At 40.6% G+C, this 26,514-nt stretch overlaps 1 protein-coding gene across 2 annotated transcripts in view; it reads left to right on the plus strand.

Moving 5' to 3' along the window:
- Positions 1-26,514, plus strand: part of CAPN11 (calpain 11) — a 47,937-nt gene that overhangs the window by 12,830 nt on the left and 8,593 nt on the right. For both annotated transcript variants that reach the window (XM_081332710.1, XM_081332709.1), the window contains 12 exons: positions 987-1,056; positions 13,213-13,331; positions 13,723-13,856; positions 14,029-14,197; positions 20,436-20,519; positions 20,604-20,689; positions 21,830-21,904; positions 24,305-24,465; positions 24,728-24,897; positions 25,006-25,017; positions 25,522-25,733; positions 26,019-26,058. In XM_081332710.1, the coding sequence (XP_081188836.1) occupies positions 987-1,056; positions 13,213-13,331; positions 13,723-13,856; positions 14,029-14,197; positions 20,436-20,519; positions 20,604-20,689; positions 21,830-21,904; positions 24,305-24,465; positions 24,728-24,897; positions 25,006-25,017; positions 25,522-25,733; positions 26,019-26,058 (1,332 nt within the window). The remainder of the gene's footprint in view (positions 1-986; positions 1,057-13,212; positions 13,332-13,722; positions 13,857-14,028; positions 14,198-20,435; positions 20,520-20,603; positions 20,690-21,829; positions 21,905-24,304; positions 24,466-24,727; positions 24,898-25,005; positions 25,018-25,521; positions 25,734-26,018; positions 26,059-26,514) is intronic.

Consider the following 26,514-nt stretch of genomic DNA (forward strand, 5'->3'; position numbering starts at 1 on the left):
TAAAGGACATTTAGGAGTTAAAGTTTCAGTAATGGGGAATACTGTTGGGCTCATTATCGTGGACATTAACTTTCTTAGGCCTCTAGTTTTTGGTTACAAATACAGGATGGAGAAATAATCCTTGTGTCCAAGATTTTGGTAAACACAGCCATTTATTTATTTTTATTTTTTTATTTTAATTCCATTTATATCCCGCCCTTCTCCGAAGACTCAGGGCGGCTTACAAGCTTAGCAGTAAGCTTGTAAGCTTATGCTCCTAATAGAGGAAAATGTTACAAGGCTATACATGACAAAGTTATGATTAGTGATGCAGGATATAAAACAGTTTGGTTCAAAAAATAAAATTATAGTAAAGAGAAGACTCTTTACTATAGGCCTGTCCAGATAACTTGACTGGTACATATAAATTGGGAAGGAAACTGGGAAAGAGAACACACTTGAAGACATGGTTATGCTTGAAGTAATCTCCTTAGAGAAACTTCAGCACAACTCCTGATAGTGTCCATCTACTGTGGAGTAGATGTCCATCAACTATGGGACCACAGAATCATAAATTAATATACAATCATCACTCCCTGCAAGGCAGAGAGTGTTTACAGAGCTTTGGAATAAGCTCACAAAGTTACACAATGCCGTGTAAGGAAGGTGGTTAGAGGATCCCAGTGAGTAGTGAGTTCTACTGGTTATAAAAGACAATAGACCTGTTTGATTAAATCAGGCATTATGCTGAGTCTCATAATAGAAGAAAAGGAGAACATGAATTTGTAAACATACAAAAGAATTAGTGGATCTTAGAAGGTTGGACATTATTGGATAACAAAAACAATAAAGGAACCTAGAGAAAAATAGAGAGTAACTTTAGCCTTGCCCAGAAATCCATTTAACTAATTTATTTTTAGTCACGTTGCATGTGTATTGTATTTCATGTTTTCCCTTGTGTTTGTATGAGAACAGTGAGAAAACCTTCATAATATATCTTTTGACAGGAAATTGTAGATGACCCTCAGTTTATCGTTGGAGGTGCAACAAGGACAGATATCTGCCAAGGCGCTTTGGGTGAGTATTGTATAGTCAATTACATAACAAGTAGTAAAGTTTTGGCTAAATAAGCATTAGTCAGAGATGCTGGGGTGATTAATAGTTTCATTAATTATTTTCAAATTAAAACCTTAGATCAGGGGTGTCAAACTCAATTTCATTGAGGGCCGCATCAGCATTGCGGTTGCCCTCAGGGGGCCGGGTGGGTATGGCCAGGGGGGCGTGGCCTACTGGGTGGGCGTGGCTACAGTGTGTATGGCCTACTGGGTGGGTGTGGCCAGCTCTACATCATTCGCATCAAGGGTGCCTTTGGGGGCCCGGGCAGGAGTGGGACAGATCTGAGAGTCTCTGGCAGAAGGAGGGTCTCTGGGCCAGGGCCAAGGCAGTGGGGGCCGTTCCCTCACTGTTTCCAGGATGGCTTCGCGGGCCACATGAAACCACGTTGCGGGCCGGATCCGGCCCCCGGGCCTTGTGTTTGACATGTCTGCCTTAGATTGTCATTGTTTTTGTTTGTTTGTTTGTTTTTTTAGTGTCCTGAGCTAGATAAATTGAACTTTCCTATTTTTGTTGCTGCTAAATTTTTGGTCCATTTAGTCCCATATATGTGGCAGCATAAGGCAGCCATATGGTAGAGCTTTTTGGTTATTCATAAGACAGAATGTGACTTCCGTCTTTTCCCAGAATAATTAAGATGGTTTTGTACCTTTTCAGCTCAATAATGCAGACCCTTTTCTCTTATGTCCTGGATCTACATTAATATGGAGAAGGAGAAAGAGAGAAATTATTTGAGAAAATTGGGAGCAAATACAATGTCCTCTACTTAAAATAGGGCCTAAACATGAAGAAGGCCGTGTATTTTGATCACACTGATCCCAATCATTTCTGTAGAAAGGAGGGGGGTTTCTTCATTCTCTTAAGAAATTGAGGGTCCTTTACAGCAGAGCTCCCCGACTCTGGCCACTTTATGACTTCTGGACTTCAACTCCCAGAATTCCTCAGCCAGCACATGGCCAAGGTTGGGGACCCCTGCTTCACAGGGTTCTTTCTGCTTTCAACAGAATTTCTGTCTTAACATTGTAATGTACGTACCTGTTGACTTGCCCTCTCATAGAAATTAGAGGAAATAAATCCTTCCCGTCAAACCAATACTGTAAAGGTAAAAGAAATTGGGCATTGATATAAAATGGGTTGGTCACAGAATATTTATTCAGCTAAAAGTACGGTAATAATCTTTGCGTGTATGTCATAGTTGTAAGACCAAGGTGGCGAACCTATGGCACAGGTGCCACAGGTGGCACGCAGAGCCCTCTCTGTGGGCACGTATGCTGTCACCCCAGTTCTAGGTCTTCAGCTGGGTTTTATAAAACTTTTTGACTTTAGGCCTCCGCCACCGTGTACAAAAGAAAAAAGGTTCAATCAATCAATCAATCAATCAATCAATTTCAACTTCTCGTGGGGAAAAAATAAGTTCTCGCAAAGTTGGAATTGATTGATTGAACTTTTTAGTCCCACCCAGTCTGCCTTTACCACTGCAGCCATGCCCACCCAAAGGGCCACACCCACCCTTGGCCACACCCACCCAAAGGGCCATGCCCACCCGGCATCTGACGATACATAAGTGTGGACAATAAAAGCCTGTTCTTTATTATATTAGCAAGTAGAGTGGTGCATTTTTAGTGCAATGTGTATTCTATACTTTGCACTATTAAACACCCAAAAGATGCCAAGGAAGCTTTTAAACTGTTCACATCAAGTTATAATACAAACATTGTATGACTTTTAAAGCTTAGCCTTTCAAATAACCAATTTCACCTTACAAATTAAGATTGGAATTATAAAAAAAGGATAGAGATAATTGTATAGACTTCAGAGCAAACCAAGCAAAAGAATTAAAAAGCCTAATCCTGCTCTGACTTCTGAATCTGTATCAAATATACAGTATTTAAAAAATACTGTTCAACAGCCAGAGCTGCAAAATTCAGAATTAGAGGATTAGTTTTATTAAAATGTGGCTATCGGAATACCCGTTTCCATACTGAGAGCAAAAGTGCTGTTAGGAGTCTATACATTATATATATTATTCTTCAAGGTAAATCAATACCTCTTTGCTGCTTTAACCCTTTGTAGATTCGCTAGATCTGAATCTTCTGTATCTGTGAAAAAAGGAATTCAATATTGTATTTTTTCCCCAAAACAAATATTCAGTTTAGCTCAGCATTAAATTATAAGCAAGAATTGGAAGTGCATCACAGTAAAAAAATACCATCACAGAGAACATTTTTTGTACATTCATCAGTATTTCTTGACACACCAGTCATGTTACGATCGATGAATGGGAATCAGTATAGTCATTTTTTTTGTAAAGTGAAGAGGATGGGAAGGAATTGTGACATGTTATTTGATTTGATTTGATGTTATTAAATTTATATGCCGCCCTTCTCCCTGAGGACTCAGGGCGGCTCACAACTATAAAAAAAAAACATAAAGTAAATTGTTTTAAAAAAATAATTAAACAATAGATACAATAAATACAAGACAATTTAACCCAGTAAAAAGCCTAATTAAAAACTGTAGTCAGTCCAGGCCCGCTTGTTGAAACAACCAGGTCTTCAGGTCATGGCGGAAGGACCGAAGGTCAGGGGCTGTCCGCAGCTCCGGAGGTAGTTCATTCCAGAGGGTCGGCGCGCCCACAGAGAAGGCTCTCCCCCTGGGGGTCGCCACCGGCATTGCCTGGCCGACGGCACCCTGAGGAGGCCGACACTGTGGGAGCGAACCAGGCGATGGGAGGTTGACAATGGCAGTGGGTGGTCTCGCAAGTAATTTTTTTTAAATTCCATTTATATCCCGCCCTTCTCCGAAGACTCAGGGCGGCTCACAAGCTTAGCAGTAGCTAAGTACCCCGGGCCTAAGCCATGTAGGGCTTTAAAGGTTATTACCAGCACCTTGAATCACACTCGGAGGGTAACCGGAAGCCAATGCAGCTCGCGCAGGAGTGGTGTAACATGGGAGTACCGAGATACTTCCATAAGCACCCATGCGGCCATATTTTGCACCAGTTGAAGCCTCCGGGTGCTCTTCAAGGGCAGCCCCATGTAGAGAGCATTGCAGCAACTGATGCTGAAGGATCTAATCCAGCAAGTTCTTGTTGGATCCAAACAATCTGCCTTCCCTTCTTGCTGGCATGCCCTGAAATGATTCTGGATGATAGTGAAAGAATCACTTTAAGTAGAAGTTAGGAAATAGAATACTTGGAATGCTTCCACATCATGGTTCCCAAGATGGATTTTGATCCACAGAAGCTGGCCAATAAAAAATAACCAATGAATGACATATTTGATGTGCTAAGATTTTTATTGTCAATTTTCTATCACTTAAGATGTGTTTTAATGCACATTTTTGGCATTGTTGTGCCCCACCCAGAGTCCATCTGGACAAGTTACCAAATATTGTGTGGATAAATAAATAATAAAATGAACAATATTCTATGCAAACAAATGCAAGGAGAGAAAATCAAGATGGAAGGAGATTGTGCATGATTAAATATATATCTGTATGTGACATAGGGACGCGGTGGCTCAGTGGGTTAGAATGCTGAGCTTGTCAATCAGAAGGTTGGCAGTTTGGCGGGTCGAATCCCAAGTGCCGCGTAACAGAGTGAGCGCCTGTTACTCGTCCCAGCTTCTGCCAACCTAGCAGTTCGAAAGCACGTAAAAATGCAAGTAGAAAAATAGGGACCACTATGGTGGGAAGGTAACAGCGTTCCGTGCGCCTTTGGCGTCTAGTCATGCCGGCCACATGACCACGGAGACGTCCTCGGACAAATGCTGGCTCTTCGGCTTTGAAACGGAGATGAGCACCGGCCCCTAGAGTCGGAAACGACTAGCACGCATGTGCGGAGGAACCTTTACCTTTACCTTTATGTGACATGTATATACAATATATTATATTGTAATATAATGGAGGACAGAGTAAAAGATGGACATATGGGGATCAACAAACACTTGATATATGTTTCCAGCCCAACTTCAGTGGGCTCTTGCCTGCATTCATTCTTTTTTACAGTAGGGGGTTTACAACTGGACAACCCTCAGTGTAGCCATTACCATTGTTCTTCTACCAGAATAGAGTAGTGACTGTTCTGTCCCCTAATTGGAAAGGTCTTTACCTCAACAGATATTTTTCCCGGAATGTCAAGGAAGTAAGTCAACAAGGAGACCTGTGTTGTTGGAGTTATTGTGGTGACCATGGCATAATTCAGGATTATGGGTGCCTTCTTCTCAGTCTGTGATAGTGTCCACTTTTCCTCTGCTAGATAAGGCAAGGCCTTTGTTCCTTTGGTAGCTGTGAAAGGAAATGTGTTCTCCCCATTATTGCAACTCTGGAAAAAAGCTACAGGACCTTCTGAAGAGTTTTTCAGAGTATAGTTCCATATGCAACATGGGAAATATTTTTTAAAAAATGAGGCATTCCCAGGTGGTCCTCCCTCTCACTCACACAGCCTCCAAGTGGCTTTTCCTCTTGGCACCACTAGCTACTTTAGTGTGTGGTGGCAGTAATATTTTATAAATTGCAATTTGGGGAGGAAGGGAATGAGCTGATTAGCACTGTGCTGTTTTTGGAGATATTTATACCTTCCTTTCATACAAGAAAATTGAGAGTTTATTTGGTGTGGTCATTAGAGAAATGAAGCTTCAAATCCTGGTTGAGCCATACAATTCATTGTCGTTCAGGTGGCCACTCTCTCACAGGGTTATTTTGAGGTTAAGAGGAGAGGGAGGCAAATACACATCAGTTTTAATTCCTTTTAATTGTATTTTTCTTTCACCTTATTTGCTTTTCCTGGAGAATAATTATGTGGTCACTAAGAATCAATATTGACTTGATGGCCCATAATTACTTAGTTCAGTGTGGTTTTTCTCATTTTTGTTCCAATGTGGAAAGTTTTGGTCCTGTTCATTTGACAGGTGTGGGTCTGCAGGACCCACAAAATAGATACAATCAGGCTTTCTGAAATACATTTTGAACTTATTCCCTGGCATTCTTTCCTTCAGTCTGTCTCATACTAGCCTCCTTTCCTAAAACATTTATGCTGTTAAACAACAGATGACTTCTACATCACTGAATAATGAAAGAAGTAATTAAAACAACATTGTTGTTGTTGTTGTTGTTAGTTGCGAAGTCGTGTCCGACCCATCGCGACCCTATGGACAATGTTCCTCCAGGCCTTCCTGTCCTCTACCATCTTCTCGAGTCCATCTAAGCTCACGCCTACAGCTTCAGTGACTCCATCCAGCCACCTCATTCTCTGTCGTCCCCTTCTTCTATTGCCCTCAATCTTTCCCAGCATTAGGCTCTTCTCCAGTGAGTCCTTTCTTCTCATTAGGTGGCCAAAGTATTTGAGTTTTAGCTTCAGGATCTGGCCTTCTAAAGAGCAGTCAGGGTTGATCTCCTCTAGGACTGACCGATTTGATCGCCTTGCAGTCCAGGGGACTCGCAGGAGTCTTCTCCAGCACCATAGTTCAAAGGCTTCAATTCTTTGGCGCTCAGCCTTTCTTATGGTCCAGCTTTCACTGCCATACATTGCAACTGGGAAGACCATAGCCTTGACTATACGCACTTTTGTTGACAGGGTGATGTCTCTGCTTTTTAGTGTGCTGTCTAGATTTGCCATGGCTTTCCTCCCAAGGAGCAAGCGTCTTTTAATTTCTTGGCTACAGTCCCCATCTGCAGTGATCTTGGAGCCCAGGAAAATAAAATCTGTCACTACCTCCATTTCTTCCCCATCTATTTGCCAGGAATTGAGAGGGCCAGATGCCATGATCTTGGTTTTTTTAATGTTTAGTTTCAACCCAAGTTTTGCACTCTCCTTCTTCACCCGCAACAAGAGGCTCTTTAGTTCTTCTTCACTTTCTGCCATTAGAGTGGTATCATCTGCATATCTTAGATTGTTGATGTTTCTTCTGGCAATCTTAATTCCAACTTTTGATTCATCTAGCCCTGCCTTTCTCATGATGTGCTCTGCATATAAGTTAAATCGGCAAGGCGACAGTATACAGCCTTGCCGGACTCCTTTCCCAATTTTGAACCAATCAGTGGTTCCGTGTCCAGTTCTCACTGTTGCTTCTTGGCCCGCATATAGATTTCTCAAGAGACAAATAAGATGGTCTGGTATGCCCATCTCTTTAAGGACTTGCCAGAGTTCGTTATGATCCACACAATCAAAGGCTTTAGCATAGTCAATGAAGCAGAAGTAGATGTTTTTCTGGAACTCTCTAGCTTTCTCCATGATCCAGCGTATGTTGGCAATTTGATCTCTGGTTCCTCTGCCTCTTTGAAATCCTGCCTGTACTTCTGGTAGTTCTCGATCCCCATACTGCTGGAGTCTAGCTTGTAGGATTTTAAGCATAACTTTACTAGCATGAGAAATGAGTGCAATGGTGCGATAGTTTGAACATTCTTTGGCACTGCCTTTCTTTGGAATTGGAATGTAAACTGATCTTTTCCAATCCTGTGGCCACTGTTGAGTTTTCCAAATTTGCTGGCAAATTGAGTGTAGCACTTTTACTGCATCGTCTTTTAAGATTTTGAATAGCTCAGCTGGGATACTGTCACCTCCACTAGCTTTGTTGTTGCTCAGCTTTTCTAAGGCCCACTTCACTTCACATTCTAGGATGTCTGGCTCGAGGTCAGTGACCACCTCATTGTGATTATCAGGGACGTTAAGCTCATTCTTGTATAGTTCTTCTGTGTAATTTTGCCACCTCTTCTTAATCTCTTCTGCCTCTGTTAGGTCCCTGCCATTTTGGTCCTTTATCATGCCCATTTTTGCATGAAACGTTCCTTTCATCTCTCCAATTTTCTTGAAAAGATCTCTGGTCCTCCCTATTCTATTGTTTTCTTCTATTTCTTTGCATTGTTCATTTAAGAAGGCATTCTTATCTCTTCTAGCTATTCTTTGGAATTCTGCATTTAATTGGGCATATCTTTCTTTTTCTCCCTTGCCTTTCACTTCCCTCCTTTCCTCAGCTATTTGCAAAGCTTCCTCAGACAGCCATTTTGCTTTCTTGCATTTCTTTTTCTTTGGGATGGTTTTGGTTGCTACCTGTTGTACAATGTTGCGAACCTCTGTCCATAGTTCTTCAGGCACTCTGTCTATCAGATCTAATTCCTTAAATCTATTTGTCACCTCTACTGTATATTTAACAGGGATATGATTTAATTCATACCTGACTGGCCTAGCGCTTTTCCCTACTTTCTTTAATTTAAGCCTAAACTTTGCAACAAGAAGCTCATGGTCTGAGCCACAGTCAGCTCCTGGTCTTGTTTTTACTGACTGTATAGAGCTTCTCCATCTTTGGCTGCAGAGCATATAGTCAATCTGATTTCTGTGTTGACCGTCTGGTGATGTCCATGTGTAAAGCCGTCTCTTGGGTTGTTGGAAAAGAGTGTTTGCTATGACCATCGTATTCTCTTGACAAAATTCTATCAGCCTGTGCCCTGCTTCATTTTGTACTCCAAGGCCAAACTTGCCTGTTATTCCAGTTATCTTTTGGCTTCCTACTTTAGCATTCCAATCCCCCATGATGATAAGGACATCATTTCTGGGTGTTAGTTCTATAAGGTGCTGTAGGGCTTCATAGAACCGGTCAATTTCATCCTCTTCAGCACTGGTGGTTGGGGCATAGACTTGGACTACTGTGATATTGAATGGTTTGCCTTGGATTCGAACTGAGATCATTCTGTCATTTTGAGGATTGTATCCCAGTATTGTTTTTCCTATTTTTTTATTGACTATGAAGGCTACTCCATTTCTTCTGAGGGATTCTTGCCCGCAGTAGTATACCTGATGGTCATCTGAATTAAATTCACCCATTCCTGTCCATTTTAGTTCGCTGATACCTAAGATGTCAATGTTTAGTCTTGTCATCTCTTGTTTGACCACGTCCAGCTTTCCTTGATTCATGGATCTTACATTCCAGGTTCCTATGGAGAAAAATTCTTTACAACATCGGACTTTCCTTTCACCACCAGACATATCCACAGCTGAGCATCCTTTCGGCTTTGGCCCAGTCGCTTCATTCTTTCTGGCGCTACTAGTACTAGCCCTCTGCTCTTCCCCAGTAGCATATTGGACGCCTTCCAACCTGAGGGGCTCATCTTCCAGCGTCATATCGTTTTGCCTTTTGGTACTGTCCATAGGGTTTTCATGGCAAAGATACTGGAGTGGGTTGCCATTTCCTTCTCCAGTGGATCACGTTTTGTCAGAACTCTCTGCTATGACCTGTCCGTCTTGGGTGGCCCTGCACAGCATAGCTCATAGCTTCATTGAATTACGCAAGCCCCTTCGCCACGACAAGGCAGTAATCCATGAAGGGGAAAACAACATTGGTATCAAGCAAATATGACTACTGTGGATGGAGAAACTTTTGCTGTAAAATAAGTTGCATTAGTGAACAATGAAGAAGTGCTGATTAAAACAACTGCTATTCAGCGCAACCTATCAATCGGATAGTTATGAATGGAGATACAGCTCCTCTAAGTTCTTAATGGAATAGAATTTCTGGCCAAGTGGCAGCTTGTGATAGTTTTTATATTTCCATTTGCCGATCAGTAGCTGTAGCATTTCATCTTCTCAGCATGCCCTTTTATGATAGAAATAGAGAAAGGACATATGTCCTTCAGGCAACCAGAAACATCGGAGTGTATCTGTAGCTTAGAAGGAACCAGCACATACTCCTGTTCCCATTTCTCTCAGACATCCTAAAAAGCTTCTTCCATCTTAATGGCATTTTACTCATAGTTTATTGTGAGATAAAGCTCTGTGCCCAGCCATTTTTTTCAGACCGCAGGACACTCCTGCAAAATCTTCACTAAGGGAGTGTCTCAGGCCAGATAAAAATTAATTTGAACAGAAATTGTGGTTTTAAAATGTTCATTAAGCATCACCATGCAAGAACCCATTTAAAAGAAAAGAGCCCAAGTTTTAGAACATTCTGTATGTTTAAATATCAGCCGAGTGAAGTATTGCCTTATCACTGTTGCCCTGCATTAACGTGTTTTGCAAGCTGGACTAAAAAAATTGAAAAAAAACAAATAGGAAAGCACTTATATACCGATACTTTTAGCAAGAAATCTGCATGGACACATTCATAAAATCACCAAGAGCTGAGTCAATTCAAATTTTAATACAAAATAGAACATTCCTCAAATTGCAATACATAAACTGGGATGCCATAACAACAGAGAGCAGACAAAGAAAACTGATTATGTTCCATTGAGTCAGCGTTGACTCTTGGTGACTGCATTGCTAGATTTTCTCCATAATAATCTGTCAGTAATGTTACATCAGTGCCTGCACTGCACTGTGACTGTACATCCACCTTGCTACTAGTTATATTCTTCTTTCCTTTCCCAGCATTAGAGTCTTCTCCAGAGAGTGAGATCTTCACATAATGTGTCTGAAGTAAGATGATTTGAGCCTGATCATTTGTAGTTTAAGTGGGTTGATTTGATCAATGATCCATCTGTTTGTTTTCTTGACTGTCCAAGATATTCTCGGGAGTCTTCTCAAACACCAAATTTCAAAAGCATCAATACTCTTCCTGTCCAGCTTTTCAAAGTCCGTGTTTCATTTTCAATCCATAAAATGTCACAGGGAATACCATGGCTTGCACTGTTCTGATCTTTGCAGGTGTAGACACATCACTGTATCTGAATGTCTTTTCCAAGGCCTTCATAGCTTGGGCTGCTAAGTTCTAGTCTGTTTTTTTCTGGTTCCTTTACTGTTGAGGGTTGATCCTAAAAGGCAGGAGCATTCAACCACTTCAATATCCTCATTATCAATTCCAAGACAAAGAAAATAACAATGTGCATAATGCAATAGAAACATCTTAAAACAGCTTTTAAAAGAAATCATGGTTCATAGCTATATATACCATGCAATCTTTAAAAAAGTATATAAACAATATGTCAGGGGTGTCAAACTCAATTTCATTGAGGGCCGCATCAGCATTGCAGTTGCCCTCAGGGGGCCGGGGGTGTGTGGCCTGGGTGGGTGTGGCCTACTGGGTGGGCGTGGGTAGAGTGCGTATGGCCTACTGGGTGGGCATGGCCAGCTCTACATTGTTCGCATCAAAGGTGCCTATGGGGGCCTGGGCAGGAGTGGGACAGATCTGAGGGTCTCTGGCAGAAGGAGGGTCTCTGGGCCAGGGCCAAGGCAGTGGGGGCCGTTCCCTCACTGTTTCCAGGATGGCTTCGCGGGCCACATGAAACCACTTCACGGGCCGGATCTGGCCCCCGGGCCTTGTGTTTGACATGTCTGCAATATGTGATCACCACATATGCTGATTAATATCTCTGCAGTGCAATAAGACTAAAATTATAAGCGTTTTATATAAAAACTAACCCAAACTAATTAAAAAGCAGAAAAAAGAAAGTGTAGAAGTATTAAGAAAAAAATAAAAGAAGCTTCTAATTTTCTTTGTAGCAATTATAAGTACAGTTACAAAATTATCTTACTCTGTGATTATAAAAGAAAGCTCACTCTTTTCTATTATCCAGGGTTTTTTTCTAAATCATCAAAACCACAAATCATAAGTGCATTTTTTCATTTTATGCAAAAGGTTTATTAGGCCTAAGACAAAATTCCTCACCTGTTACTATCTTATCTTATCCAAGCAGTGGCCTTTCTCTTCCTAACTCAGCAACAAAAATCCTTTTTACTGCTTTTATCTTTTTTTGCAAGTCTAAATTCTATTTGTGCTTTATCTTTTCTGGGTTACTTTCTGCATATACCAGCTACTTGCTAATATGCCTTCTTGGAAACTGCATCCATCTTCCAGATCCTTTTTTAAAATAACTTTTATTAAACTTTACATCATACGGATAAAAATACAAAATACAAGAGATTAAAAAGTAAAAAAATAAATGCAGAAAAAAAGAAAAGAAAGGTAACATCCCCCTTTGTCCCAGAAAGTACAGTACAGATAACTTTAATAACATCACCATCTCTTAAAATATAATAAATCATCTCTTCATCCCATATCTTACTCCATTTTCTATAAATAAAATTTTAAAGCTTCATTACTTCATCCTAATCAACAAAAGTATCCATCTTTCATGTCCAATACACGTTCCTTTTAATTTTTAGCTGAGTCAGAAGATCCCTATGCATTCAGACTGACTCTCTGTTTCTCCCATTTTTTGGAATGGGATGTTATTGTAGTTCCAGTGTCCCATTTTTGAGACATTGCCCATTCTCCTATATTCCATTCAACCTGAAGATTTCAGTCCATAAGATCTCCCTTGCTACTTCTAAACCTGTTGGATTTGTCTCTCCAGAAATCTACTCTACACGTATGAGACTGCTTCAATTTCTTTTTCCTTTTCCCAGAGTTTTCATCTCTTCAGTCTGCTATTTCTTATTGGCTCAGATCTAGCCAATCCCTTCATTTGTTCTTCAATCTTTTGTAAAATGAAACAGCAATTGTGCTGAGGAATTTGGAAAGCCTTGTAGTCATGGCTTTCAATTAGTTATCCAGATAGTTCAATTCTTCCATTATGATCCCTTCCTAAAAGTGATGCAATCTGTTCCAGGATGGCAGCATCCAGGAATTCTCGCTGCTTCAACCTTTATTTCTTGCATTCCACTTGATGACCTTCACCAAGTTTTAATAATGCTTACCATATTTTCACTGTTTGTTCCTACAATACTTTATTTTTCTACTTTATTTTTCTATATTTTTCTGAATATTGGACTATAACGTCACTGGAGTACATCTGGAAAGCAACGTATTAGAGAAAGCTGATTTAATACCTTATATCAAATGGCTATATCAAAAAATCCAATGCAATATATTGGATTAGCCACCAAAAGTCTTCACATTTCTGACCAAGAGGATATGGGTCACATTTATAATCAGAGCAGACTGTATAGGAGCTGTCTGTCCAGTTTGTTGTTTCTACAGATTTTACTAAAATTGACTAAATGTTTCAGAAAGAATCTACTCATTTTCAATGATCTATCGATACCATAAGTGAAAAAAGATTATATTTTAAGTAGTATTTATAAATGTAGTAGTGAAGATACTGACTTTGAAAATCTAGAGGAGAAGTGATATATTGATCAGACATTGCAGACTGATTTGAAGTAACTTCTGTTTCCTTGCTTTTAAGGTGACTGTTGGTTATTGGCTGCCATTGGTTCCCTGACTCTCAATGAGGAACTCTTACATCGGGTTGTACCCCATGGACAGAGCTTCCAGGAGGACTATGCGGGCATTTTCCATTTTCAGGTAAGGCATGCATTTTGCTACAGGAAGCGATTCATAGTGAGACCTTGTATTAGCAATAGCAATAGCAATTCACAGTGCTTTACAGCCCTCTCTAAGCGGTTTACAGAGTCAGCATATTGCCCCCAACAATGTGGGTCCTATTTTACCAACCTCGGAAGGATGGAAGGCTGAGTAAACCTTGAGCCTGGTGAGACTCGAGCTGCCAAACTGCTGGCAGTCAGCAGAAGTTGCCTGCAGTACTGCATTCTAACCACTGTGCCAGTGCAGTTACAGAACGAAAGAAGTGCAGTTCAAAAAAAGGATCATGTTTTACTCCAACCTAACTATTCTTACTTTGCTCAAACCAAGCCTAGCTATAAATTCATTATTCCTTTCTTTTTTTATTCCTCAGATATGGCAATTTGGCGAATGGGTAGACGTAGTAATAGATGACAGATTACCAACCAAAGATGGAGAACTTGTGTTTGTGCACTCGGCCGAGTGTCAAGAGTTTTGGAGTGCTCTGCTGGAAAAAGCTTATGCTAAGTAAGTATTGCTGTTGTTTAGGTCATTAGATTGCTAAAGTAAAGGTGGATGCTTGCTTTCTCCAGAAAACTGCTTTGGATTTGTTTCTCTGCTATTATACTTCCAACCTCCTGTATCATTGACAAGGTGTGCAGATATCCTTCTAATCCTGAATTTGTTGCTTGCTACACAGGTTGAATGGCTCTTATGAAGCCCTGTCAGGGGGCAGCACCACCGAAGGTTTTGAAGATTTCACTGGTGGTGTGGCAGAAATGTATGATCTCAAGAAACCACCACGCAATTTATCAAAAATCATTTGCAAGGCCCTTGAGAGAGGATCTTTGCTTGGCTGTTCCATTGATGTAAGATATGCTCCTGAGAGGGGGTTCATGAAATGCTTGAGTCGGGGAATATTAAAAGTCTTGGAGTGCTTCCTTTATTTGGTTCTGATTTTTAGATGCCATTAGGAACCAGGAAGTAAACAGAAAATAGGATTCAGTAAGTATAGGTTTATCAGAGTTGAACAGTTGATTGGGCCTATGTTACGTGAAGTGCGGCATAGCAAAGGTTCGATTACAGAGTTTCTTCTCCATGACACTTTGGTTGGCGTTGTAATACGATATAAGAGTCTTCTGAAAATCATTGTTCAGACAAAGATATTCCAAGCTTTCAGCTTTTACTTTAAGTAAGAAAAGAATATCACTTTCAAACATGAAAAACAATGAGATATGTATTATACAGGGAATGGGACCATAATTGATTAATCATATTCTGAGCTTGGATCCTGGATTTACTCTCATTTGATTTATTTGCATGTTGCAAAGCTTGGGACTTTCTGGGCCAATTTTAAATATGAAGTTGGTAAAAATAAAGTCAGATTTTACGTACAAATACACATAAGTCTAAGCAAAAGAGTTATTGTCCACAGTGTGGTTATCTGTATATCTGAGTTGATTTTTCTTTTCTTTTTCTTGTTCAACTTGTTTGTGAAGGAAAAAAGTACAGGATAGACCAAGGAAACATTTCCAAATACGTTATGGAACATTTAGAGACTAATCAGTTATTTTGGTACTAATGTCATCCACGTTCTTCTGAATGCACTAGCAGACTTGCAAGTGAATGCTCACTTTTTATGTGTGCATATATGTGTACACGTCTTTGAATCAATGTTGATTCATTTTAACTGCCTGAACAAGTCCCTGCAGTTTTTATGACAAAGTTTTTCAAAAGTAATTTGCCATTGCCTGCTTCCTATGGCTGAGAAAAAAATGACTGGCTCAAGGTCACTCAGCTGGCTTTGTGTTTAAGGCAGGACTAAAACTCACAGTCTCCCAGTGTCTAGCCTAGTGCCTTAAGCATTACACCAGACTGATTCAATAATAATAATAATAATAATAATAATAATAATAATAATAATAATAATAATAATAATAATAATAATAATAATAAGTTGGAAAGGACCTTGGAGGTCATCTAGTCCAACCCCCTGCTCAGGCAGGAAACCCTATACCATTTCAGGCAAATGGCTGTCCAGTCTCTTCTTAAAAACCTCCAGTGTTGGAGCATTCACCACCTCTGGAGGCAGGTTGTTCCACTGGTTAATTGTTCTGTCAGGAAGTTTCTCCTTAGTTCTAGGTTGCTTCTCTCCTTGACTAGTTTCCATCCATTGCTTCTTGTCCTGCTTTCAGGTGCTTTGGAGAATAGCTTGACTCCCTCTACTTTGTGGCAGCCCCTGAGAACACTGGAACACTGCTATCATGTCACCCCTCACCCTTCTCTTTGTTAAACTACACATACCCAATTCCAGCAACCGTTCCCTATATGTTTTAGCCTCCAGTCCCCCAATCATCTTTGTTGCTCTTCTCTGTACCCTTTCTAGAGTCTCAACATCTTTTTTGCATCGTGGTGACCAAAACTGGATGCAGTATTCCAGGTGTGGCCTTCTCTGAATACTCACTGTCATTTCAATATAATAAAATCTTTTAAAAGATCTTAAGTTGTGGATTGCTACTAGTATATTTAATAGCTCATGTTACGCACAATAAAAGATGACATATTGATATTCTTTGAAGGTTAAAGAGCATAACCAGGGAAAAGAATACAATGTTCTGGTCATGATATACGAACTTAAAAGAACTTGAAGCGCTTGCTAGAGCAAATCCAGAGGGCTAAACCCAGCATCAGTAATGAAGCAGAAGTCTGTTTCAGTACTCTTAATTTTATTTTCCAAAACTCAGACTCTGAACTAAACATTATCCAATCTACTTGAACGCTTTTGCCTTCAGCCAGAAAGATAGTTAAATGATGAAGGAGATAAAATTGCATGGTCTACAAGACCTGGACCCAGGAATTAGTGTTGACCTGGACTTAGGGGACAGTATCAATTGTGATTGATACTTCATGGATTACTGCCTTGTCGTGGCGAAGGGGCTTGCGTAATTCAATGAAGCTATGAGCTATGCCGTGCAGGGCCACCCAAGACGGAAAGGTCATAGCAGAGAGTTCTGACAAAACGTGATCCACTGGAGAAGGAAATGGCAAACCACTCCAGTATCTTTGCCATGAAAACCCTATGGACAGTACCAAAAGGCAAAACGATATGACGCTGGAAGATGAGCCCCTCAGGTCAGAAGGCGTCCAATATGCTACTGGGGAAGAGCAGAGGGCTAGTACTAGTAGCGCCAGAAAGAATGAAGCGACTGGGCCAAAGCCGAAAGGACGCTCAGCTGTGGATATGTCTGGTGGTGAAAGGAAAGTCCGATGCTGTAAAGATTCTTTCTCCATAGGAACCTGGAATGTAAGATCCATGAATCAAGGAAAGCTGGACGTGGTCAAACAAGAGATGACAAGACTAAACATCGACATCTTAGGTATCAGCGAACTAAAATGGACAGGAATGGGTGAATTTAATTCAGATGACCATCAGGTATACTACTGCGGGCAAGAATCCCTCAGAAGAAATGGAGTAGCCTTCATAGTCAACAAAAAAGTAGGAAAAGCAATACTGGGATACAATCCTCAAAATGACAGAATGATCTCAGTTCGAATCCAAGGCAAACCATTCAATATCACAGTAGTCCAAGTCTATGCCCCAACCACCGGTGCTGAAGAGGATGAAATTGACCGGTTCTATGAAGCCCTACAGCACCTTATAGAACTAACACCCAAAAATGATGTCCTTATCATCATGGGAGATTGGAATGCTAAAGTAGGAAGCCAAAAGATAACTGGAATAACAGGCAAGTTTGGCCTTGGAGTACAAAATGAAGCAGGGCACAGGCTGATAGAATTTTGTCAAGAGAATATGATGGTGATAGCAAACACTCTTTTCCAACAACCCAAGAGACGGCTTTACACATGGACATCACCAGACGGTCAACACAGAAATCAGATTGACTATATGCTCTGCAGCCAAAGATGGAGAAGCTCTATACAGTCAGTAAAAACAAGACCAGGAGCTGACTGTGGCTCAGACCATGAGCTTCTTGTTGCAAAGTTTAGGCTTAAATTAAAGAAAGTAGGGAAAAGCGCTAGGCCAGTCAGGTATGAATTAAATCATATCCCTGTTCAATATACAGTAGAGGTGACAAATAGATTTAAGGAATTAGATCTGATAGACAGAGTGCCTGAAGAACTATGGACAGAGGTTCGCAACATTGTACAACAGGTAGCAACCAAAACCATCCCAAAGAAAAAGAAATGCAAGAAAGCAAAATGGCTGTCTGAGGAAGCTTTGCAAATAGCTGAGGAAAGGAGGGAAGCAAAAGGCAAGGGAGAAAAAGAAAGATATGCCCAATTAAATGCAGAATTCCAAAGAATAGCTAGAAGAGATAAGAATGCCTTCGTAAATGAACAATGCAAAGAAATAGAAGAAAACAATAGAATAGGGAGGACCAGAGATCTTTTCAAGAAAATTGGAGAGATGAAGGGAACGTTTCATGCAAAAATGGGCATGATAAAGGACCAAAATGGCAGGGACCTAACAGAGGCAGAAGAGATTAAGAAGAGGTGGCAAAATTACACAGAAGAACTATACAAGAATGAGCTTAATGTCCCTGATAATCACAATGAGTTGGTCACTGACCTCGAGCCAGACATCCTAGAATGTGAAGTGAAGTGGGCCTTAGAAAAGCTGAGCAACAACAAAGCTAGTGGAGGTGACAGTATTCCAGCTGAGCTATTCAAAATCTTAAAAGACGATGCAGTAAAAGTGCTACACTCAATTTGCCAGCAAATTTGGAAAACTCAACAGTGGCCACAGGATTGGAAAAGATCAGTTTACATTCCAATTCCAAAGAAAGGCAGTGCCAAAGAATGTTCAAACTATCGCACCATTGCACTCATTTCTCATGCTAGTAAATTTATGCTTAAAATTCTACAAGCTAGACTCCAGCAGTATGTGGATCGAGAACTACCAGAAGTACAGGCAGGATTTCGAAGAGGCAGAGGAACTAGAGATCAAATTGCTAACATACGCTGGATCATGGAGAAAGCTAGAGAGTTCCAGAAAAACATCTACTTCTGCTTCATTGACTATGCTAAAGCCTTTGATTGTGTGGATCATAACAAACTGTGGCAAGTCCTTAAAGAGATGGGCATACCAGACCATCTTATTTGTCTCTTGAGAAACCTATATGTGGGCCAAGAAGCAACAGTGAGAACTGGACACGGAACCACCGATTGGTTCAAAATTGGGAAAGGAGTCCGGCAAGGCTGTATACTGTCGCCTTGCCTATTTAACTTATATGCAGAGCACATCATGAGAAAGGCAGGGCTAGATGAATCAAAAGTTGGAATTAAGATTGCTGGAAGAAACATCAACAACCTAAGATATGCAGATGATACCACTCTAATGGCAGAAAGTGAAGAGGAACTAAAGAGCCTCTTGTTGCGAGTGAAGAAGGAGAGTGCAAAAGTTGGGTTGAAACTAAACATTAAGAAAACCAAGATCATGGCATCTGGCCCTCTCAATTCCTGGCAAATAGATGGGGAAGAAATGGAGGTAGTGACAGATTTTATTTTCCTGGGCTCCAAGATCACTGCAGATGGGGACTGTAGCCAAGAAATTAAAAGACGCTTGCTCCTTGGGAGGAAAGCCATGGCAAATCTAGACAGCACACTAAAAAGCAGAGACATCACCCTGTCAACAAAAGTGCGTATAGTCAAGGCTATGGTCTTCCCAGTTGCAATGTATGGCAGTGAAAGCTGGACCATAAGAAAGGCTGAGCGCCAAAGAATTGAAGCCTTTGAACTCTGGTGCTGGAGAAGACTCCTGCGAGTCCCTTGGACTGCAAGGCGATCAAACCGGTCAGTCCTAGAGGAGATCAACCCTGACTGCTCTTTAGAAGGCCAGATCCTGAAGCTAAAACTCAAATACTTTGGCCACCTAATGAGAAGGAAGGACTCACTGGAGAAGAGCCTCATGCTGGGAAAGATTGAGGGCAAGAGAAGAAGGGGACGACAGAGAATGAGGTGGCTGGATGGAGTCACTGAAGCAGTAGGCGTGAGCTTAAATGGACTCCAGAAGATGGTAGAGGACAGGAAGGCCTGGAGGAACATTGTCCATAGGGTCGCGATGGGTCGGACACGACTTCGCAACTAACAACAACAACAATCAATTGTGAATACATGCAGATGCCCCAGCTATCTCTGGCCATTTGCAGAACCATGAATGCAAGGTCATAAAAGGAGAGCAAAGGAAACACCCAATATCCTAACCCACCCGGGAACATCTGGTGTCTTGGGAAAACACCCCAAAGGGAACATTTTTAGCTACTTCTGCTTTCTTCCTTTCTTATCTACCGTGTGCCAGCGTTAAAGGGTGAAGTCTTTATCTTATGTGTGTCAGCTTTGCTGAGTGAGTTGCTTATGTAATCAAAGAAGGTATAAAAAATAAGGCTTTTCTGATATTTGGGGCTATTTCTCTTTTTTTTTAGAGAAGGCCATCTTTGTTCAGCTGAATAAAAGCGTAAAGCTTGAAGTCAACTTCTGGTTTCCTGTACTTTTTTTATCAAGCAAAACCTCAGAACCTGCACAGCACTAGGATGAACTGGTTGTGCTCAGGTATCACCTGGAATACAGTACAAGCTTGGAAGAAGTTTCTGCAAACTTTGCATATGTAGTTTGCTTTGGACCATGAATGATGGCAACCGAACAAAGCAGACCAGACTGAGAAATCAATGCCACATAGGCCAGGATGACTTTAATGCAATAACAGAATATTGAAAGTCTGGATGTTCTATCTTTTCCTTCAGTTGTATCTTTTTGTGAGCTAGCACGACATGTCTGAGACGTTTCCTTAAGTTATTTTCTTGGTCTGGGCTCAAACCCCGCTTATCCAGTAGTAGCTCTTCTTCATCCCTCAAGGCCATTCCCTATGTCCATCTACAAAAGTCTATTCTAAAACTGAGCCATTACTTTGGAATCATGGTTTTGGGGAGGTTCTTCTTCTACAGACTGTACTTAAAGTTGTCTCCCAGATTGATAAGTTTTATTGCTCCCCTGGTTCTGTGGTCTTTAATTTCATGCCATCTGATTCTAGCTGGAGGAACCAGGACACCTTGCTTATTATGCAATGTATTTTTTTTCCCTTTTTCGCAGATTACAAGTGCATTTGACATGGAAGCAGTTACCTTCAAGAAACTAGTGAAGGGTCATGCCTACTCAGTCACAGGATTTAAAGGGGTAAGTTTCTTTTTGTGGAGTTATGAATATCAATTCAAGGATTTAATTACTTGCGTACATAGCCTAATGTCTCAAATTTGACAGGTGGAGTATCGCGGCCGTCAAGAAGAGCTAATTCGCATAAGGAATCCCTGGGGTCAGGTCGAATGGACTGGCGCATGGAGTGATAGGTGAATCATAGAACCGTAGAGTTAGAATGTCCTTCAGACACATCAAGTCCAACTTTTGCTCAGTGCAGGATCCACCAGAGCATCTTTGACAAATGACCATGTTTGAAAGTTCATAGTAAAGAACACACCACTTCATTTGGCAGCTGCTAACAAGAAACGCTTCCTGATAGCTAGCCTTATTCCTTGAAATTTTAACTTTTAGTGGTGCCTCTGCCCTTTGGGGCAATAAAGAGTAAATCTGTTCCTTATGTTTGATATCTCCCTTCAATTTATGTTGGCTAAACCTACCCATTTCCTTTAACTGTTCCACATAGAATTTGTTTTCCAGATCATTCACCATCCTGGTAACCCTTCCCTGAATTTGCTCTAACCGTCCTTTTTGAACAGTAGTGCCTGGAATTGGACACCGTATCCCAAATGGGATATGATTACAGTAGAGTGGAACAATAACTTCCTATGATATGGTTTCAGTTCATGCTTCACTACCACCACAAGGTAGCCTTTGCCTTTTTTTAATACTGCACCACACTGCTGGCTCACATTTAATTTACAGACGATAAGTACAGCCAAATCCCTTCACGTGAACTACAGCCAAACCATATCTTCTCCATCTTAGATGAACAATTTTTCTACCTACAAGTCGAACTTTTACATTTTTCATATCATCATCATCATTTTCAGCTCACTATTCCAGCCTGTCTGGATGCTTTGGGATCTTTTTCATCTAAAATATTAATCAGCCTTCCTAATTTTGTGTCATCTGCAGACTTTGTAAATGTCTGCTTAACACACCCATACAAGTCACGAGAGCGACATGGTCCTATTATGTTAATTTCCAGTCCAATGGTCTCTGATACAAGCAGTTTGTATATGAGGTTGTAAATTTTAAAGAATTTTTTAAAAAGTAGTGAGTCTTGAATGACATTGATTCTTTGGGCAAGAATCTTTTCCAAATCTATTTGAGAATGTCCAGAGTTGACTAACTTTTTTCTCTCCTTACGAAATATATATTATATCACTGAGCTTGTAACTATAAAGTAGCCCTTTGCTGTTCTTTAGTAACAACATTCCCAGCTAAAATTGAAAGTAGTGCAACAGTATAAGGAAAATAGCATAACTGCCTTTTTGCTGCCATTTTAGCTCTTCTGAATGGAATGAAGTAGATCCTGATGAGAAGGATGAATTGCAACTGAAGATGGAAGATGGTGAATTCTGGTAAGTTCTGAAATCTGGGAGACAATTCTGTGTGCTGTACACTAGGCATGTATCTTAATTACTCCTAAAACGTTGGCAGTATACAAGACTAAATAATTGCCTCTTAAAATATCTTTGTGTTAGAACCACTAATACAGCAGAGGAAACCAGCATAGCTACTGAATTGTTTTCATTTCCAATCAAGGCACCCACTTTGCTGCCTTCTCCAGAAAAACAAAGTTCTCCAAGTAAAAAAAGAATTGAAATAAAGAATAACTGAGCAAAGAAAACAGCATAAAAGCCACAGAATGAAGTTGCCTGCATTGAGGTTTGTTCCAGAGAAGCACCTAACACAAATATTATTTGAGGGAACACCTGCTGCCGGCATCAAGCTCCCTTCGCCCAGTGCGCTCGCAGAGGGAGGGTCTTCTCAGGGTGCCGCCGGTAAAAGATTGCCGGCGGATAACACCCAGGGGGAGGGCCTTTTCCGTGGGTGCACCTGCCCTCTGGAACCAGCTGCCTGTGGAGCTCAGGACTGCCCCTGACCTACGCTCATTCCGCCGGGATCTGAAGACTTGGCTCTTTGAGCTCTCTGACCCAGGCTAAGAATTTTAACTAGGGTTTTATTTTCAGGGATAATTTAATCTTTTAATTCTCTTTTAACTTTGTATTTTATATTGATGTGATTTTAAAATGCCCTGTAAACCGCCCTGAGTCCTTTGGGAAAGGGCGGTATATAAACCTAATAAAATCTAAAATCTAAATATTTAAAATGTCAATACTTCAATATCAAAGATAAGCACCAGCTGACTGCAAGAAACAAAGCAGCTGATATACAGTATAGCTGCAGTTATAACTGAACCCCGAGGATGGAAAATCGACAAGAAGGAAAAAAAATACCAATTAATGCAGCACCAAAATGAAAGGCCAGACTGGAAAGTAAAATCAGCATGCCAAGATCAGATGCAAGCAAACTAGAACAGATGAAAGAAAAGCAGTTGAAGAATAAGAGGTCCAAAGAATACCTGTTCAAGCAAGAAACAAGGAAGTACCGGAAAAAATAAAACAGCAAATAACAGTCATAGCGAAGAAAATCAGTAGATACAAAGTTGGAATTGCACATTATAAATGGAAGCTACAGTTTCGGTCAAATCAGAAACGTTTTTAACCAATCCATCAATGAAGAGAATGTACCAGTGAGGCCAAAAAGAAACAATTTATAATAACACTATTACAGGGGAAGAAAGATGTAGAATTGGTCGGAGGCTTTACAAGTCAAACAGATAAGTACCTGCAGCTAACATCCCAGACGTTGATAAAAAAGAAAAAAATATATCTGAATAGTGGATGTGGCAGTACTTAAAACAGAATTGAAGACACTAGCAAAAATTACAAAATACAAATACCTGTAAATAGAAGTAGAACCTCTGTGGCAAAAGAAATCGAAGACAGTACCAATAATAATAGGCACCAGATGCAATCCCAAAACAACGGGAGCACATTTGAATACTATTGGTATTGACAAAATCACCATCCGTCAATTGCAAAAGGCAGTTTTACCTGGGATAGCTTACATCCTGTGATGATACTTTTTAACACCAAACCACAACAGCTGCCTATTCCAGATTCTTGGGAAGCCTTGATAGGTGGATAAAAATTCCAAATTCAGTCCAAACATCTGGCTGACTGTACAGCTAACCATAATGACAGTAAATGAGTTTTGCTGAAGGAAAATCAGAATTGAAAAGTGAACCCTGCCTCATCGGCTTTTTTAATATTGAGAGCATCTCCAGACATGTGGGTGAAAGCAATCCTGATCTTGTTGTACATTTATCGGCCCATTTTGATACTAAGCTGTTCAGAGTGATAGATATCAAAATTGATTGTGAAAAGCTCCAGGACCATCTTTTAAAATAGGTTGAATGATAAATAATAAAAAATCGGTAAGGAAACGGGATACTTACTGTGTAAAGAAAGACTAAAATGCTTGAAATTTTTTAATTTGGAATAAAGGCAACTTGATTAAAGTATATAAAATCAAACATAGCATGGGAAAAATAAATAGGGAACAATTTTTCAGTGAAATCAGGTATCTGCATGGAAGGAAATTTAAAACAACTAAAAGAAATGCTGCTTCATACTGCATGCAAACATCCTATAGTAAGCTTCCCAAAACCTACTGCAAGGGAATAATTTTGAAAGAATTTATGTTTCTACTTCCTGCTTTCAAGCACCCAGGAGGCATCTGGTTGGCTAGTGTGAAAAAGCAAATGATGGACTAAGATGAGTTTTGACCTGGTCCAGCAGGACTATTATTACAGTTTTAGAGAATAGTAGTACGGATTATTTTCTTCTGCTGTAAAGTAGCACTGAGACCATCATACCTGCTTTTGATATTCTTACTATGTCTTGCTCCTTCAGGATGTCTTTTCGAGACTTTATGCGTGAGTTTTCTAGACTTGAGATCTGTAATCTCAGCCCAGATGCTCTGACAAAGGATGAGACAAAGAAATGGCACACTTCATTATTTGAGGGGGGCTGGCGACGGGGCAGTACTGCTGGAGGATGCAGAAACCATCCAGGTAATAGGGATTTTCTCTACTTACTCCACTATCTTCTCTGTCTCGTACTTGATGGATTACTATAGACTTCATCACATATAATTAGATTAAAAAGAGGGACCATCTTGAGCCTACTGAGAGGGTAGAAGTCAAAAAGTCAGCTCTCTTGTCCTCCATTGATTTTTATTCCTTGACATGGCTTCTTCCTGGATCTTACTCATTTCAAGTGATGCTGTCTAGATTTGGTGCTGAGATTCACTATACTTATCCATTCATCTTGCAGCTACGTTCTGGATTAATCCACAATTCAAAATCAAGCTTTTAGAAGAAGATGATGACCCAGATGATGATGAGACGGCATGCAGCTTCTTAGTGGCTCTGATGCAAAAACATCGAAGAAAAGAGCGACACGCTGGAGGAGACATGCACACCATTGGCTTTGCCGTCTATGAGGTAACACCAGGTGGTTTTATGGTTTTCCTAGTCTGGAGCAAAGCTAACACAAAACTTGTTCATAATCTCTCTCTCTGTGTCTCTCTCTCTCTTCCCTCCTCCCCACAGGTTCCTGAAGAGGTATACCCTGAGCTCTACCAGTCCAATTATTTGAACTGTTTGTGATAGTGGAAAATGGCTGACTGAAATAGGCTGAGATGCAGACAGTCATCTCTCGTAATTATTCCACAAAGCATTTGAAAAGGGTGCTTTCCTCTTAACTTGAAACCATCATAATTTGCCCACAATTACTTTGATGGCTACAGTGTGGTTTAATTAAGATACACAATGCTGTATATATTCTGAAACTTAAAGGGGTCAGTTGTTATTAAGGGGACACAGAAGCCTTCCTGTAAAAATATTAATTGGGTATGTATGTACCTTCTTTATTTCAAGAAAAGTGTTTTGACTTGTATCTTCTCCTCTATGCTTTTGAGTTGTGTGTGAGTGTGGTTATACGCAGACGCATATATGATTGGTTGGGCAGCTGTATAGAATACCTGAGTCCACCGCCCTGAGTCCTTCGGGAGAAGGGCGGTATACAAATAAAATTAATAATAATAATAATAAATGCTTCTCTCCCAGGCCCAGGGCTGCCAAAGTGTTCATCTGAAGAAGGACTTCTTTCTGAGGAACCAGTCTCGAGCACGTTCAGAGACCTTTGTCAACCTGCGAGAAGTGAGCAATCACATTCGCCTGCCACCTGGTGAATACATCATAGTTCCCTCCACCTTCGAGCCCAACAAAGAAGCAGACTTCATCCTGCGCGTCTTCACAGAGAAACAGTCAGACACAGAGTAAGTTCGTGCTTTGTGATCTTCCCTCTAATATGATTGGGGGGGGGGTTTCCCCCAGAGACCTATAAGTAACCTTAGGCTTTGTTCTTTCTGAAAATCTCCTGGGGTATTAAGAGTTTCCTTGGGGGAAAAAGAAGGTGCTGGTCACACAGTACCACAACAGACTTCAGTTTCATCTATCTCTGAATAGAAGGCAGTAGGAATAGAATGTTTCCCCTGTCTTCCCACTTTTACAAGAGCATTGGGATCTCTAAGTATTCTTTCTTTTTTTTTCTTTTTTTTTAGGGTGCTTGATGATGAGATCTCTGCAGATCTACCAGATGAGGTGAAGTTGAACTACCGGGGGCATTATTTCTTTCACTGTTCTTGCCTTTTTCAATGCAGTATCTGTCCAAATGGCTTGGACTTGAGTTCTCATAATCTTTTTACATCGTGGCATTGAAATTCAACCCACTTCACAGGCACAGGTTGAGAAAGAGCTGTTCTGTGGAGGATTTTTGAAAGCCATAAGATGGGCAGGTGCTTTAAAACAAACTTGGTTACGCTTGCTTCCAATTTGCAAGTTTCCATGCTTGGTTTACCTTTCCAAAAAACCTGAACGCTCCCTTACTAATTAAAATAGGCTTGGGTAGAAGGAAAAATAAGAAAGAACTGAAACAAGATGATCCCAAGTGACAATTGTAAGAAGGTTCTAAATCAGGGGTGTCAAACTCGCAATGTCACGTAACATGTCGCGACGTATCGCAACTCTCTCCCCATTGCCAGAGCTGGGGTGGGCGTG

The sequence above is a fragment of the Vipera berus genome, assembly GCF_964194415.1.
Source record: "Vipera berus genome assembly, chromosome: 1".
Lineage (NCBI taxonomy): Eukaryota > Metazoa > Chordata > Lepidosauria > Squamata > Viperidae > Vipera > Vipera berus.